This window comes from Eptatretus burgeri, chromosome 1 (assembly GCF_056783735.1).
Source record: "Eptatretus burgeri isolate ZD-2024b chromosome 1, Ebu_testis_v1, whole genome shotgun sequence".
In the NCBI taxonomy this organism is placed as follows: Eukaryota; Metazoa; Chordata; class Myxini; order Myxiniformes; family Myxinidae; genus Eptatretus; species Eptatretus burgeri.
In genome coordinates, this window is record NC_140961.1 from 89,757,340 (window position 1) to 89,775,622 (window position 18,283).

At 34.8% G+C, this 18,283-nt stretch overlaps 1 protein-coding gene across 11 annotated transcripts in view; it reads left to right on the forward strand.

The window, feature by feature from the left end:
• LOC147034931 (DNA (cytosine-5)-methyltransferase 3A-like) overlaps positions 1-18,283 on the forward strand; it is a 516,888-nt gene that overhangs the window by 365,381 nt on the left and 133,224 nt on the right. For all 11 annotated transcript variants that reach the window (XM_085891359.1, XM_085891342.1, XM_085891335.1 and 8 more), the window contains one exon: positions 11,974-12,157. In XM_085891359.1, the coding sequence (XP_085747485.1) occupies positions 11,974-12,157 (184 nt within the window). The remainder of the gene's footprint in view (positions 1-11,973; positions 12,158-18,283) is intronic.

Sequence of the window (18,283 nt, forward strand, 5' to 3'; positions counted from 1 at the left end):
AACTGCTGTTCCAATATAAATTGGTTTATCCATTACAATACTTTCCTTTTCCACATGAATAGCAGAAAAGTTCTCTGAAAAAACCTCTTCTCTCTTAAAACTTGGTTTATTTATCAATCTCAAAGCTTCTTTCCAAGATGTTGCGAATCTAATGTTTTGCCTGTTTCTAACATTATCCATTGTCTTTCCAAAGACAGCATTATTCATCAATTTATAGAATTCCCCTTCAAATTTTACTTTTGTATTTGTTCTCATATCTGTATTGAATTTAATATACTTTTTCATCCAAGGACTTTTTAAATTTTAAAACTCCAAGAATTTTAGCTACCCTCAATCCTTCTCTCAAAAACTGTTTTAGCTTCTCTGATGCAAAACATATCCCTCTTTATCATAGAATGTTGTTAATAACTTTTCTGTTGATTTGCCTTTAATCATAAAACTTTTATGATAATCACTTAACCATTCTTTCTTTGGGGTTTCTTTCTCACATGCAAAAGGAAGGTCTTTATGCTGATTATGAAGATCACTCGGGTACCTCAAATCAACTTCAAAATAATAACCTTCTTCTTCCTCATTCAATTCCTCTTGAGAAGAAATAACAATATTCATCAAAGCCTTTTCATAATCCTTTTCTTCCACCCACTCTAATTTACCATAAGGCAGAGATTGAGACATTGCCCATCCATTCAAATTATTAGCATCAAAATACATCAAATAATTACATCATCAAAAAATAAATAATCTTTTTCACTATCATAATTTGGAATATATTTATTACTTGGTTTAGCATATCTTTTTGAACACACTTGTGATATTCCACCTCTCTTAGACTTCTCAATCATCAAAAGCACATCTACATCACTGATTAAATCTATATCTTGTTTTGTCATTTTCAACATTGCACTCCAAGCAAAATCAGGAGCAGTGAAATAGTGGGCAGGATCTAATCCAGAACAATTTTTATGATGACAGAGTGATCTAAAATCTTCAAACACATCAGCTAACAATAAAACATCTGTTTTTAGATACAAATCATGATGTTCTCCAAGGTTCTTTATCTTAAACATTTTCCAAATTTCTTGTGCATGTTTATATTCCTTATCACTTATCTATTCTTCATAAAGGTTATTTTAAAAACTTTCTTTTGAAGGAAGTTGTGTTTCTTTAAATCTCATAAATGAATCCATATAATCATAAGGATAAATTCCCTTACTTGTAAGAATTTTCTCTTTACTTTGAATTTCATTCCTTGTTTGAAATTCCTCTCTCGTAAGAATTCCTTCTTTAATCAGAATTTCATCTTTAATCAGAATTTCCTCTTTCGTTAGAATTTCATTCATTGTTCGAATTTTCTTTATAATTAAAATTTCATCTTCAGTTAGAATTTCTTCATTAATTTCCTCATTAATTAGAGTTTCCTCTTTACTTTGAATTCTCTCTTTAATCTGAATTTCCTCTTTTGGAAAGAATGAATTAAGATTTGGGAAAGACCCCGTGGAGCTTAGATTTGATGCGAGGTCGGCGAGTGGTGTTCCCATAAACTTGTAAGAATCTAGAAACCGAATACGAGTCAAAGGTTTTGTGAATATCATTTTTGGAAATGAAATATACTTTTGACTTGTGTTTGTTGTGGCAGATATATTCTCTGGTGTTTTTGAAAGTTCATGTATAAATAGATGTGTATCATAGTTGGCGCTGTTGTGAAGAAAGACTGGAATAAAAGAAGGAAATTTATAATTAAGATAACAACAGGAATGAGTGGGACCTCTATATTTACCAGTAAGATGACAATGATCCCTAAATTTAGACTCCTCAATTTCCTCCTCACAAATATGACAGAAATTATTCTTTCTAAATTCTAATTTTTCTTCTTCGGTTAATTTCATCGGTTCATTTGTTTCTTTCATTAATTTAGTTTTATATTTTATATATAGTCTTATACAATCCTTTTCTAATCGTTTTACAAACTCTCGTGAAGCTTTTTTTCCACTATAATATTCAAGTTTATTTTGCTTTTCTCCAACAGATGATTTGATATTATAACAGAAACCACAAGGAATATGTTTTTGATATTTATATGAATATGATTCTTTTGGATGAGGAGAAGCAGTATTTATCTTTTTAAGGATACACTCAAAATCAGCATATATCGCAAATGGGTGCATGATAGATTTATTATAATCTTCAAAAGAAATCTTTTTACCAGGTTTAGGCATTGTAATTACAGCTGATTTCTGATTACTACAATATTTTGAATGTTGTTCTAATCGTTCTTTTGTATGAAATGAATTAAGACATCGCTTACAAGGATATATTTTGTTTGCTGTTCTGAATACCTGAGAAGAGATTATCTCTTCTGAATACCTGAGAAGAGAAGAGATTACTAATCTTCATAAATTATTGATGTATGTATAATGTGAATTCTTTCCAACACTAAAATATAAAAGATCAATGTGTGTTTCTTCATTTTTATAGTTGTTTGAAATTTTTAATATTTGAACTTTGTTTGTAACCGTTAATCCATATACATTTCTAGAAAGATTATTCTTTTTCTCAAATTTAGGAATATCTGTTAGTGGCATTGGGAATTTAAAATCTTTAATGTCCAAGGTATTCTCATATTTCATATATTGTTTTTCTCTTTCTGAATGACAATTTGGTGGTTGGAAGCGAGCAAGAACAGACCAGAGAAAACATTTATTATCATTGTTCTTAATATTAACAACTGCCTTCTTTAGCTTTATTTCTTTTGTTAATTCAATATACGAAGAACCTTGAAGAGGGTTTGATTTTAGAATGTGTATATCTCAAAAGATGATTTTTTTTTTAAATGAAATCCACTTCCTACCACTGTATTAAGGCCCGGTCACACCTTGACATTTTAGCCAACGTATGCCGAATTTTGATTTTTTTTTCTAAAACGCTGGCACACGTTGAATACGTTATGGGTAAGTTTTGATGACAATGAGAGCACGCTGAAAAACACTGCCATACGTCGTTGTACGCTGGCTTTAAACGTTGTACTTTTTGGTTGTCCTCAAATTTTTGTTAGATATATATATATATATATATATATATATATATATATATATATATATATATATATATATATATATATATATATATGATATAACCAAAAATATTAATATGAAAAATGCTTATAAATTAAAAAATTATCCAAGCCTGACTGACGCGAATGACTTGGTGAGATTAAGCGATTTCTCACAATATATATCCTTAACTAAAACGGCCGTGTATTCCAAAGATACAGAAGTGTTGATTTTATCTCCAGGTTATACAGAATTCACAGTTCGAATTAAAATAAATTTTTATAAAGAAGGGTGTATCGTTTGTATGAGAATAGAACAATGGGGTATGATATGAATGATTTAGGGTATAATTGGTGATTTAAAATTGACCTGGAAGACCTGAAACAATTAAATCAGTCTTGTAAGGAAGAATATTATCCACTTGGTATAGAGAATGAGTTTTGTGGAGCCACGATTGGTAAACAACAAATAAAATAATTTAATAAGGGTAAATATAATAATGGTTTTGCCCCAGTTTATATCATGAAAACAGAAAAAACAGGATTATATATAATAAGTAAGGCAATACAAAATGATTTAACTATGGGAAGATGGGGAGGTGTTTCGTGCCATAATATAATTCTAACATATATTTCTCATCCATAAATGACAGCAAGAAGGCTTCAAGAAAATTATCATTTCTGTGTCTAAGCATACCTTCAAGAAAAGGGTATTCGGTATTTTAATAAATATGTTCTACAACAAAAGAATGATGTATTTTCATTAAAAGATTGGCATTATGCTGATGTTAATAAACTGACAACTTTAGATTTAATTAGAATGTTCAATAATGAAAAAAATAAAAAGTTAAGAAAAGGTGAGGCTCTTTTAGAAATTCAAAAGAAATTTTATTGGTTTCCTTTTGTAAAAAAAGTTATTTTGGATACAGGAATAACAAGAAATCCTGATGAATATATGTATGATATTCTATGGGGTGTAAGCGATTCAAGGATAGTAAGGGACGAGGAAGGAGTTAAAGAGAGAGAAGAGGAGGAAAAGGAGAAGAGAGAGGAGGAGAGGGAGAAGAAAGAGAAGAAAGAGAAGGAGGAGAGAGAGAAGAGAGAAGGAGAGGGAGGAGAGGGAGGAAAGAGCGAGAATGAATAAATATCAAAATATGGAAACCAGTGAGATTAAAAAAAGATTGCTGGTATTACAGAAAATAACTCAACCCACCGAGGAGGAAAACAAAAAATTGACAAGTCCATTTGCAATACTTTCGACAAGACTATTGACATCGACAAGATATTCATTTTAATTCAAGTTTTTCATTTTTTTTTTAATAAATGGAGGAGAGAGTGCAGGCATTTCTAAGGATTCTTTATGTTTTAAAAATTAAGATTCAAATGTGCATGTTGGAAACTAAAAAGGTTTTTAGCACTCTGCAGGAATTTTTCTCATTAATAAATGAGTTATTGTCTCAAATGTAAAAAGAAAACTAATACTAAAAATATTTCATATATTAAAAGTAAAAATAACAGGGTTATACAAAAAGGTATATGTTCGGTGTGTGGTTCAAAAAAAATAAATTTATCTCCAAACCCAAACTCGGAGGAGATATACAAAAGTTTTTATCGGGAAGTAAATTTACATCTACTGGAATACCAGGGGAATTACATCTACCAGGGTATTCTTTCTGTGGTCCAGGCACAAACTTGGATAAAACATTAAATGAGACAGACAATCCTAAATCATGGAGTAAACCTATCGATAGAGTTGATGAAGTGCGCATGAGACACAATATTGATTATGGGAATACCACAACTTTGGAAGAAAAGCATGAAGCCAATAGAGAAATGTTGTATTATTTGTCTCTGATACAAAATCCAACCTTGAGAGAAAAAGTTGATTGGTTCATCGATAAAAAGATGATCAGTGCTAAATTGAAACTTGGACTTGGAAATTCAAAAAACTTATAGGCTCTAATGATGTCATTGAGACTGAAGAGCAATTCGCCGATGAATTACATAAACCAATATTCACAAAGTTTCGGAGAAGGAAGGTTTATTCCAAGGAAGTTGATTATATCTGGTCCGCTGATTTGATTGAACTCAATAATGATAAGGCGTACAAGTATGCTTTAACCGTTATTAATTCGAGGAGTTGATACGCATGGGTTGTCCCTTGAAAAAAACAAAACAGGTAAGACTCTTATGTTTGCCTTTCAATAGATATTTAACAAAAGTAAGAGAAAACCTAAAAAATTGTGGACTGATGAGGGTGGAGAGTTTTATAACAAGACATTTATGAATTTTCTAAAAAATAAGAGTATTACATTATACAGTACCTTTAATGAAGGGAAGGCCGTTGTTGTTGAACGTTTTAATCGTACCTTAAAAGAGAGACTCTTTTAAAAATTCACAGAACTCGGTTCACAACAATGGTCATCTTTAATTCAGGATATTGTGGAGAAATATAATGACACGATTCACACGTCAACGAATATGAAACCATCAGAAACATTTACAAAATTAAAATATGAAAAAGAGATTAATATCAGAAAACCTAAGTTAAAAGTTGGTGATATCGTAAGAATATATAGGTGGAAATCTCATTTTGAAAAAGGTTATATTAAACGATGGACGAACGAACTTTTAAAAATTGTTTATGTAATAGATACGGTTCCTTGGGCTTATAAGATATATGATTTGGAAGGGGAAGAGATTTTAGGTTCATTTTATTCACAGGAATTACAAAAGACAAAACTAAGCAGATAATACCCATGCGAGCAATGGGTTTGCGCTTCACTCCCTCCTACTATACACTGTTGTGGACACTCGAGGGCCAAGTCCGAGGTGTATAACAGTATATAATGTGTGTCAAGGGGGACGTTCTTCGATCTCTAAACCCCAAACACAGAATCCTCAACTGAATAGTCAAGGATTAACTTTTGTTTGTTGGTGTGTGTGTGTGTGTGTGTGTGTGTGTGTGTGTGTGTGTGTGTGCGCGCGCGTGTGTGTGTGCATGCGTGTGTGTGTGTGTGTGTGTGTGTGTGTGTGTGTGTGTGTGTGTGTGTGTGTGTGTGTGTGTGTGTGTGTGTGTGTGTGTGTGTGTGTGTCCCAACCCTCACATTCAAAATCTTAACCCCAACCCCCCAATCCCTTGCCCAACACAATGTCTTTTTCAAAATGAGATTTCCACCTATATATATTTTTTCATTTTTTTCTCTTCTTCCAATTCTGTCTTTTAAGGCTTTCAGGTTTGATTATGAAGAAAGGGGGAGTAAGAACTTTCTTGATAGGTTTAGATCTCAAAGAGTGGTAGCATTTCAAGTCTCCAAAATAAACCCAACTTTCCAAGTCTCCAAGTAATAACCACATTCCTGTTGAGTTTCCACGATACGTATCACATTGTGAGTTATCAAGCCAGAACCCACATTTCAAGTCTCCAAAAATATAACCATCTATCCAAGACTCCAAGGTAGAATCACAATTTCCAGAAATATTGTGGGTTTCGGTGATAGATCTCACATAGTATAACTGTGGATCATCAAGGAAATCTCCATTTTTCCAATTTTGATGGGTTTCAGTGATAGAACTCACATTGTATAACTGTGGATCATCAAGGAAAACTCCATTTTTCTAATTTTTATGGGTATCAGTGATAGATCTCACATAGTATAACTGTGGATCATCAAGGAAATCTCCATTTTTCCAATTTTGATGGGTTTCAGTGATAGAACTCACATTGTATAACTGTGGATCATCAAGGAAAACTCCATTTTTCTAATTTTTATGGGTATCAGTGATAGATCTCACATAGTATAACTGTGGATCATCAAGGAAACCTCCATTTTTCCAATTTTTATGGGTTTCAGTGATAGATCTCACATAGTATAACTGTGGATCATCAAGGAAAACTCCATTTTTCAAAATGTCTGAAATTTGTGACTCTCCAAGGTAAAACTTGTATTCTGGCTCATCAAGGTATAACTTGTTCAGGGGGTATTGTCTTGATAACTCACAATGAGCACTATTGTTGCAAAACTCTTTTTCAGGATTTTGCTGGTCTCCAAGGTATAACTCTTTGGTTGGGTCATCAAGGACGAACTCGTTCTGTGGGTCTTGGTCGCTCATAAGGTCTTCAACCAAGCCAACAATTTCGCCCCAAGTTGTAGCAAAAGCAGTATTTTTATTTCGTATTTCAGAGACAACTTCCTGTGAGAGAAAATAATAACGTATTAATTCAGTGATTTAATTATTAAATGAGTATGCTTCGTTCAAACTTTGAAAATAGGAAAATAAAATCTTACCTCAACAGATAAGAGGTTTGAATCCAGTTCATCAACTTGAAGGTTTAGTTCCATACAAGTAGTCGATCTCCAAGGAACCCCAAAGTCATCCCACTCAAGGCCTAGCTCGTTCTGTGGGTCTTGGTCGCTCACAAGGTCTTCAACCAAGCCAACAATTTCGCCCCAAGTTGTGGCAAAATCGGTATTTTCAGATACAATTTCCTGTGACAGAAAATAACAATGTATTAATTAAGTTATTTAATTATTAAATGAGTCGATGCTTAAATCAAACTGAAAATAGGGAAATAAAATCTTACCTCAATGGATAAGAGGTTTGAATCCAGTTCATCAACTTGAAGGTTTAGTTCCATACAAGTAGTCTAGCTCCAGGCAAGCACACAGCACACCATTGTCAGCAAAAAAAATGTTTTTAATGGGGCCTGGGCTTGAGGCTTTTTTGGGAAAGACTAGTGGGTGTGGTTTCCTTTGGAAATTCCCTGGGCAAGCCCAGCTAAATTTTTCAAAAGCATCACATTCTAGAATTTTCTGGTGATTTATTTGAGTCAGAGATGAACTGGAAATGATGCAAGAGTAGGTGGGGCTTAGCAAAAGTGGGCGAGGCTTAGAAAAGGTTGGCGTGGCTTATAAAAATACCCCGTGAAAAGTGGGCGCGGCTTATAAAAATTTCGCTGGAAAGTGGGTGTGGATTAGGAAAAAGTGGGCGGGGCTTATGAAAAGTGGGCGTGGCTTTACAAAAAAATAATCTGTGGCTCAGGAGGTGGTCAAACAAGAGCATTAAGAGAAGTTTATCATTTCGTCATGGCACAAAAGGGGTATCTTAAAAAATATAAAGATTCAAATGTTTTGTTTTTAAATATTTTAGATGGGGATTATTGTGCAAAGAAAATTAATCTATTGAAGGAATTTGAGAATGAACAAATCTTTATGGATTCATTGAATGAGCTAAACAATATGCATTGGTTATTTGAAAAAGAGTGTCCCTCGGCTTACATGTTTCAGATATTTCTTTCGAATCACCTTTCACAAATCACATTACTACTTTACTACTTGAACATATCTTTTTAGGTTCAATGAGTGAGCTAAACAATATGCATCGGTTATTTGAAAAAGAGTGTCCCGAGGCTTAGACGTTTCAGATATTTCTTTCTAATCACCTTTAACAAATCACATTACTACTTTACTACTTGAATAAATCTTTATCTTATTGCATTGGTTATTTGAAAAAAAGTGTCCCGAGGTTAAAAGGGGAGACAAATAAATATACCTTGGGATAAAAAGGGGGTTTACTTTTTAGGGGAAAAAAATGAATTGCTGAAAATCCCCCATTCATTTACATGGGGAAAAGTGAGCCAGAGTTAGTATATTCACCCAACTCATGTCATCATTTTCGACTTAATTAATTCTCATTCTCCAGCAAATTCCATTGGTCCCATGTCAATCGGCTGAACTTGAAAAATTAACGATACGCAATCAGGTGATGACGTCATTATTCGGAAACCGGGAAGTCGGAAGTCATTGTCTTCAATTGACTGCAGCATTATTTTTTCATTCTATTGCAAATGGCGTTGGCCCCATGTCAATCGGCTGAACTTGAAAAATTAACGTTACGAAATCAGGTGATGACGTCATAATTCGGAAAGCAGAAGTCGGAAGTACAATTCTTTTACATCGGGACACTCCCGGGTACGTTCTGTCAGCATGTGAAGTTTGGTGAGGATCAGTCCAGTACTTTTCGTGTGCATAGGTCACAGAGAAATACACACAGACACACAGACAGACACACTTTCAACTATATATATATATATATATATATATATATATATATATATATATATATATATATATATATATATATATATATATATATATATATATATATATATATATATATATATACACACACACACACACACACACACACACACACACACACACACACACACACACACACACACACACACACACACACACACACACACACACACACACACACACACACACACACACACACACACACACACACACACACACACAGTGCCTATAGAAAGTCTACAACCCTTTTCTAAATTTTTACCTTTTGTTGCCTTGTAGCCTGGAATTAAATTTCATTAAATCAGACTTTTTCCACCTTTACTCACTCATCGTAACCCACAACTTCCAAGTGAAAAACAAATTCTACAAATTTCAGAAAATTATTTAAAAATACAAAACTTGAATATCCTGATTGGATAAGTATCCACCCCCTGAGTTAATACTTGGTGGAAGCACCTTTGACAGCAATTACAGCTGTGAGTCTGTTGTTATCGGTCTCTACAAACTCTGCACACCTTGACTGGGCAATATTTGCCCATTCTTCTGTACAAAACTGTTCAATTCCAGTCAAATTGTGTGGGGAGCGTTGATGGACAGCAATCTTCAAGTTATGCCACAGATTTTCCATTGGATTTAGGTTGGGGCTCTGATTGGGTCACTCAAGGACATTTATCTTTTTGTTCCGAAGCCACTCCAGTGCAGTTTTAGGTGTGTGCTTCGGGTCATTGTCTTGCTGAAATGTGAACTTCCGTCTCAATTTTAACTTTCTTGCAGAGGGCAGCAGGTTTACTTCTCGGATTTTTCTGTATCTTGCTCCATCCATTTTCACTTCTATCCTGACAAGTGCCCCAATTACTGCTGATGAGAAACATCCCCAAACATGATGCTGCCACCACCATGCTTCACAGTAGGGATGGTGTTCTTTGGGTGATGTGTTGTGCTGGGTTTTCCCCAAATGTAACATTTTGCATTTAGGCCAAAAATTTCCATCTTGGTTTCGTCAGACCACAAAACTTTTGCCACTTGGCTACAGAATCTCAGCAGTGTTGTCTTTTTTGCATACCTCAAATCGGACTCAAGGTGGGCTTTTCGAGCAATGGCTTTATTCTTGCCAACCTAACGTACAGGTCAGACTTGTGGAGTGTTTGGGATATTGTTGTCACATGCACACAGTGGCCTGTCTTTGACATGAAGGCTTGTAGCTCTTTCAAAGTTGCCATTGGCCTCTTGGTGTTCTCTTTGATCAGACTCTTCCTTGCTTGGTCATCCAGTTTGGAAGGACAACCTGATCTAGACAGGGTCTTGGTGGTACCATCCACCTTCCACTTCTTCATGATTGTCTTGACTGTGCTCCAAGGGATATTCAAGGCCTTGGAAATATTTTTTTATGGCCATCCTCTGATCTGTCCCTGAACACAACTTTATCCCCGATGTCTTTTGAAAGCTCCCTTGTTTTCATGGTTGAGCCTTTGCTGTGAAATGCACTACACAGCAGAGGAAACCTCCAGGAGCAGCTGATTTTATTCTGAAATAATCAGAATCACTACGATTTAGCACAGGTGGAGGTGTGTGATTCGCTTGGTGTGTGATTTTTAAGGAGATTGGTTACACCTGAGCTAATTTACAATTGTTATTATAAGGGGGGTGGACACTTATCCAACCAAGATATTTTAGTTTTATATTTTTAAATAATTTTCTGAAATTTGTAGAATTTGTTTTTCACTTGGAAGTTGTGAGTTTGGTTGTGTAAATAAAGGTCGAAAAAGTCTGATTTCATGCATTTTCATTCCATTTTATGTTTTGTATGTGTATATATATATATATATATATATATATATATATATATATATATATATATATATATATATATATATATATATATATATATATATATATATATATATATACACAGTGGGTATCAAGTTAATCGGATGAAAATTGATGATTTATGTGACCTTTACCATTAACATGTCAAAAAACACGACCTTTTGATCGATTGACCTAAAAATGCCATGAGTGTGCATATATTGTGCCATAAGCGGGTTCATTCTGGCTTGTCACCACCTCCACCAGGCGATTAAGTTTTGTCAAGATCGGAGCAAAAGTGTGACTTGTAGGCGATTTACATACAAACAGACCAACAAACAGACATTCAGAATAATGGACCTGAACAACCAATATACTTGCAAATCTTCGATTTTGTGCTGTGTTGTGAAAACATAACCTCCATTCACCTTTGGTGGCAGAGGTAATTATGCTTTCATATACCAGTGACAATTTGTTTCTTTCATGTGTACATCAAAATGTATAAAAGTTCAAATTTGCACAAGAACTTTTTGGACACTCCACATATATTTATTTGACTTCAAAAAGGCCTTCGACTGCATTTCTAGACCTGCCTTGCAGAAGACAGTGGGGCTGTGCCGCTGATGTTTAAAATGCTGATGTTTATGGCATCCCAGAGAAAATGTTTAAAATTTTGAAAACCATGTATCAAAATACCAAAAGCTGTGTGAAGACAGAAAATGGGCAGTTTGGACGAATATTAATTATACAAGCTGCAACACTAAGCAGGGCAAGCAGGTCAAGCAGGTCATTTGGGAGTTGGCTGGGGTTTTTTTTTTTTAAGAGAAACTGTTCTTGGCATTTGAATTATTCTTTCGAATCCAAATCCTTAATATTACTGCCTTCATGCATTTTAACACGCATTCTGTGGGATTTTAATGCTTCACCCTGACTCCAGTATTGCTACATTTCTAGATGTTTTATTGCACCTATTTATTTAACCTTCCATCCTTTCTCACTTCCCTTTGTTTCCCACAGGTGTTTTTGTGTGGAGTGTGTTGAAATACTTGTGAGTCCTGGTGCGGTCAAATCGGCAATTGCTGAAGAGCCCTGGGGCTGCTACATGTGCCGGCCAAAGTCTTCACATGGCCTCCTACGGCGCAGAGATGACTGGGCCTCAAAACTGCAACACCTTTTCAGCAACACGCAGAGCCAGCAATACGTAAAATGCTTCACTTAATCCATTCAAATGTAACAAGAAAAATCCACAGATATTAGTGGTATCTCAACATAACATAAAATAAAATACTGCATGTCTTTTGTGGCTACATTTTCTCTGAGCAGCTCTACCTTTCCTTAAGGCTCCAAACAAATATGTGTCCGACAGATGCCCGATCCAAGTAAATCAGGTTCACTTAAAATCGCCGCTCTATTAGACAACTTTTCCAAGTTCGTCATTCTTACTCCACAAGTGCTGAAATGACCCAAAGCTGTTTTATCCATTGGCCCTCATGTGTGAAACGTGTATTTGATAGAGTTGTGGAAAGAATGTCATTCATTGTGCTCTTAGCTCCTGTGTTGTCTTCATCATGAAGGTGGTTGGCTTAAGATCTTATAATCTGGAGTTTTAGCCTCTGTTTTTTACTGTTGATTTAACACCAGGTGGGTTGACTCAGCCTGTCATCCTTCCAAAGTCGGCAAAATGAGTACCAGCTTGATGGAAACAGGGGGCATTGCATCAGCGGCACAGTCACACTCCAAGCCAGGATGCAACCAGCAGCCATAGGCTGCATACAAAATATTTATACAGTCCTCTTGGCAGATTATACCCATGGAGAGTTGAGGGATTCATTGGTTTGAACTCAGATGCTGACACTTTCCAGGCAACAGGCTATTCACCAGCCACCCTTTTGCCTCTTCCAGATACTTGTATTCATCTTCTATTCCTGGTGCTATGAGCTGATTCATTCTTTTTCTATTCTCAATCACCTGAAGTAGAAAAATACAGATGGAATTACTTATAAACACACAGAGAAAGCAACAACAACAACAACAACAACAACAAAGTGTTTATGACCATTTTCTCCTTTTTTTCAGAGGGTTGGTTGAATGACAGCATTCCTCCATACAGATGTATCCATTGCATCAGTGACGTGCAAACTTAAACCTTCCACATCTTTCTTGATGGTTTCAAAATCCACGTCTCTTTAGGATACCCTGTTGTCTTTCTTCCTTCTACCATGAGGTTTTTTGATTTATTTATTTATTGCTTCACCTTCTGACCTTCATTGCGCATGACCATAACCAACCAAGTCTTCTCTTTCCAAGTCTGTCTTCACCAGTATTGATTTTTATTCTCTTCCTGATTTCTGACCTCGGAATTCTTTCTTTCAGAGACAATCTGTTCATCAATCATGTCATTCTCATTTCTTGTTCTTTCCATTATTTTTACATATTCGATCCACATTGACCACTTTTCACATCCCTCCATCGATACGGATCTGATGCAGGCTTTTATAAACTCCATGTTTTACAGATAATGGAATGTTTACGTGCTTAAAGATCAGGTTTTGGGTCCCTGATGACCGCGTGATTCGAAGGTTGTAATCACATTAATAATCGTTGGGCAATTATTTTAAGTCAAAACTTTTGTCAGTGATCGAAAAACATACCGGAATTTACCGAAGATGCTGTGATGTCACGTTCTCCGAAAACTTCGTGAACATTCGGAAACAGCGTGTGAACAATGGCGAGATGTGAATTAGAGAGTGATTTCAGCGGCAATGAAATTGAATGTTTTCATTCCGATATTGCCGAGGACGAGTCGGAGGATGATGGGAATTTATACTATGGAGTTTCTGGCCCTGAGCCATATAAATTTGAGCCACTTGCAAGTGCCAGAAAACGGCATATTTTGTGTACAAGTGTCAGGACTGACTGCTCGGCAGTTCACACTGACAGACTCCACCAGACAGATTGCTTTGTAGATTTTCATTTTCTTGTTCGATGCATAAAATAATGTAAAGTTTGATTCGTCTGTGACTTGATGTAATAATTTTTAACCCTCTAGTCACTCAAGAGTCAGAAATAGAATGAATCAGGAATGGACCCAAATATATTATACACCGTAGCCTTGGCGTTGAAGTCTTTCTGACAGCTGAGCTTGACCTGAGCGAAAGTGAACAGTTAGAACAAACCCCAACTTTCAAGAGACTGTTGTGGCATATAAATACCAAAACACATTTAGCCTCATTGGGAAATATTCTACCAAATTAAAAAAAAAAAGTGGAAAATTGATCAATTTTTTACAATTGAAATGAAATAGCCCAATTCGCTGATGCTGTTAAAAAAGTAATTTAATCAACAACAAGTTGATTTGTTGAGAAATTTTTTCATGCTTGTGTTTTTCAGAAAGTTTATTTATGTGTTTTTCCATGTATTATTAAAGAATACATTTCAAGGTTTTTCTCAGTTAAACTCAACAATTGATTCTGTGACAGCGGTATCTGGAGAACTTGTCAACCAACAACTCATATTCACAGAGTGGTGATCAGATGTGTTTATGCCTTCGTAATCCTCGGCTGTGAAATGGTCACCACAAATGACAAGTCTATCCAAAGGGTCCTCTTTACCCGTTTTCTTTGGGGGAAAATTCGCCCGTTTTGTTTGTACATATCTTATCCACTGCCAGTGAATGTTTGATTCCTTCTGTAATCGGTGGGAGCGATTACCCATTTTCCAGCCATTTTCACAAAACATGATGACACACGTACGATGCATGATGTACAAATATCCAAATAACTTTGTTCGACAATAATTCAAAATAAAAAAGAATAATATAGACAGTTGCAAGCTCAAAAAAGCGAGAGAACGGCCCGCTGAACTGGACACTTCTTCAATGAGCGAGTGAGCATCTGCTTTGTTTTGGAGAACGTGACGTCAACATCAATATATGGCACACGGCTGTTTTTTTCAACAGCCTCGAGAAATAACAACATCGGAGTTAAATTTCATTAATTTTTCCTATAGTTAGGCAACCACAATAGTTTGCATCGAACTATTTAATGCACATATAATCATATTGATAAATTTTCAGAACATGTTTGGTGACCCGCAACCTGCTCTTTAATACCACCTAATTGTCTCCACTTATTCCAGGATTACTTTATTTTTGATCTAATACCTAATTCTGCTCCTCCTCCTAATGCCTCTGTCATATTCATAAAATTACAGAAACTTTCGACCTTTTCAAAATTAAATTATGAACTCAAGAGTATTTAAGGGACCGACGAGAGTTACCCTTTTGAAATCGTTCATATTATTATTATTATGATTCCATGAAAATTTGTTGGTGACCTACAGGCCACATTGTTGATTGGAGGAACTTGAAACTTTGACCAACCATGACATACCACTTGGCTTGATGCATATCCTAAGGATGATGTCATAGTTCACGTGACCTGGTGGCCATATTGGATTTCATAAAATCCGTTAATCTGCATCTCCTTCATTTTTTGATTGATTGAGTTGAAATTTTGTATTCATAGAGTCCACCTGAGGGTGAAGAATGCTCTTTTCTCCAATGTTTTAATTTCAAGCTAATTAGCACACAGTGGCCAAAATTAAAAAGTGATGACTCAGCAGTTTTTTAAACTGTTTTAGTTTTTTTTTTAACACAGCAGTTTTTAAATAAAATTTAAAAGCGCTGACTCAGTAGTTCAGACCTGGCGTTGGCTTAGTGGTTAGGGTGATGGCTTGGGATACTAGGGCCCTGAGTTCAAGCCCTGTTGGGTAATGAATTAACACCAGGGGTTGACTCAGTCTGTCATCCTTCTGAGGTTGGCGAAATGAGTACCAATGTTGCAGCGAAAAGGTTGCGCATGAAGGGAAGAGGTATTGACGGATTTAGGAAATCTGGTATGAGTGTGGTGCAGGAATGATGGGCTGAATGGCATCCTCCTGTGCAAAAATTTCCACGTAATTTCTTGTATTTCCTTGTAATTCCTTGTAAATTAATACCGAATATAATGATTCCATGAATGTTGTATCGACCTCCAGGTCAAACCTGTGACAGAGGAACTTCGAACTTTGACCACCGATCGTATACCACTTGAGTTGATGTATTTCCGAAGAATGATGTCATAGATCACGTGACCTATCGGCCATACTGGATGTCATGAAAACCTTTAACATGCATCTCCCTCATGTTTTGTTGATCAATTGAGTTGAAACTTGGACCACTTCTTGTCTACCACTAATATTGATGTATATTACAATGATATCATAGGCCACGTGACAGGGGGCCATATTGGATTTCATGAAAACCATAAAAATGCATCTTCTTCATTTTTCAATCGATCGAGTTCAAACTTTGCATAATCGGGTCCGGTCTGCCGTTGTTGTTGATTTCATCGCTCACTCTTCCAATCATAGTGGGGTGTCTCAGTCCCCAGCATCACTGCCAGCAGTTCTAATTATTTTTGTTATTTGTCTTTTTCTTGAAAGAAATGATCTTCACAAAATTTTACATTTTAAAATCACAGCTTTTGTTACCAAATTTCCTGTAATTTCACTGCATTTCTTGTGACACTATCGATAACAATTTCTACATTGAATTGAATAATTCCTTCCCACTCCTTTATCGCATATTTTCACAAGGCCATTGTCAGCTTTCTTTCCTTTCCCCTTCTTCACCAGTCATCATAACCTTCATTTTGTTTATTTGAGGTGTAAATCTTTATTCTCCATTGCACTTTTTCATTTTAGAAACATCTCTTTTGCTTCTTTTTATTTTAGTATTCAATACTAAGTGATCAGCATGCAAAAACTCTCAAAGCAATCATAACCTTTCATTCTTCAGGAATTTTTTCCATCATTATTACAAACAGGAGAGAACTTCAAACTAATCGCTCGTAAAGTCCTACCTTGACTTCAAACATTACATTGCATCCCAAGTTGGTCTTTTCCATAGTTCTTGATATATATATATATATATATATATATATATATATATATATATATATATATATATATATATATATATATTTTTTTTTAATGCATTCCCGTGACTACTTTTACCATTTCGTCAGGCAGTTTTCTTCTGAGAGTATTCAACAAGTGCTCTTTGTACTTGATGCTTTCTCTCGGTCAATCGTTAAACACATGCATCCGGAAACACCCAAGCAATGTCCGAATTGGACAAATTAAAACTTTCTTTTTTTGCAGTTGGAAATGCTGCAAAGTTCAATTCTGGAGCTGAAATTTTGTAAATAGGTTTAGTTAAAGAGATTCTCCAGGTCATGGCATGTTCAGGAATGAAACAAAGCCAGGAACGCTGGTGGCTCCAGGCATTTATATGCATTGCAATGTAACGAGCGATTTTTAGCTATGATTAACAGGCATTCGAAAATAAGAGTGAGGAAAGTTTAAAAAAATGTTAATCGTTAAGAAATCGTTGAGGCCTGTTCCAAGCCAAGTCGAGGTATGGTTAAGCAGGCCAAAAAACATGGCGACTTCAGACCCCAGCGAGGAAACACAGAGAACGCCTTAAGACCCCAGAGAGCGAGGTGGCTGATCTTCACCTGATAAAGGATATAATTCAATAAGGCCATTAATTATCTTCAAAAGTGATGTAATTAACTCAAACACCCAATTTTCACTCATGCACTTCCAAGGAGTTTCCTTAATGTGCATGCAAAGTTTCAGGCTGCTTGATTTCATGGTTTTTGAGTTATGGAGGAGACACTCACAAACGCTCAAACATGTCCACATACACATTGACAAATATATATATATATATATATATATATATATATATATATATATATATATATATATATATATATATATATATATATATATATATATATATATATATATATATATATATATATATATATATATATATATATATATATATATATATATATATATATACACATATACATATATATTTATATATATATATATATATATTTATATATATATATATATATATATATATATATATATATATATATATATATATATATATATATATATATATATATATATACATATATATTTATATATATTTATATATATATATATATATATATATATATATATATATATATATATATATATATATATATATATATATATATATATATATATATACACACATATACTCAGGATTTATAAAGCCAATACGACATTGCTCTGCACAATGAGGATTAATCAGTCAATGGTGTCCAATTGCAGAGACATCAGGAATTGATCATACTTTTGATACTATTGATCGGGAGTTGTCATACTATGTACATTCTTACAAGTCTCAGTTGGTTGTCTCTGTTTGGTTGAATGACCC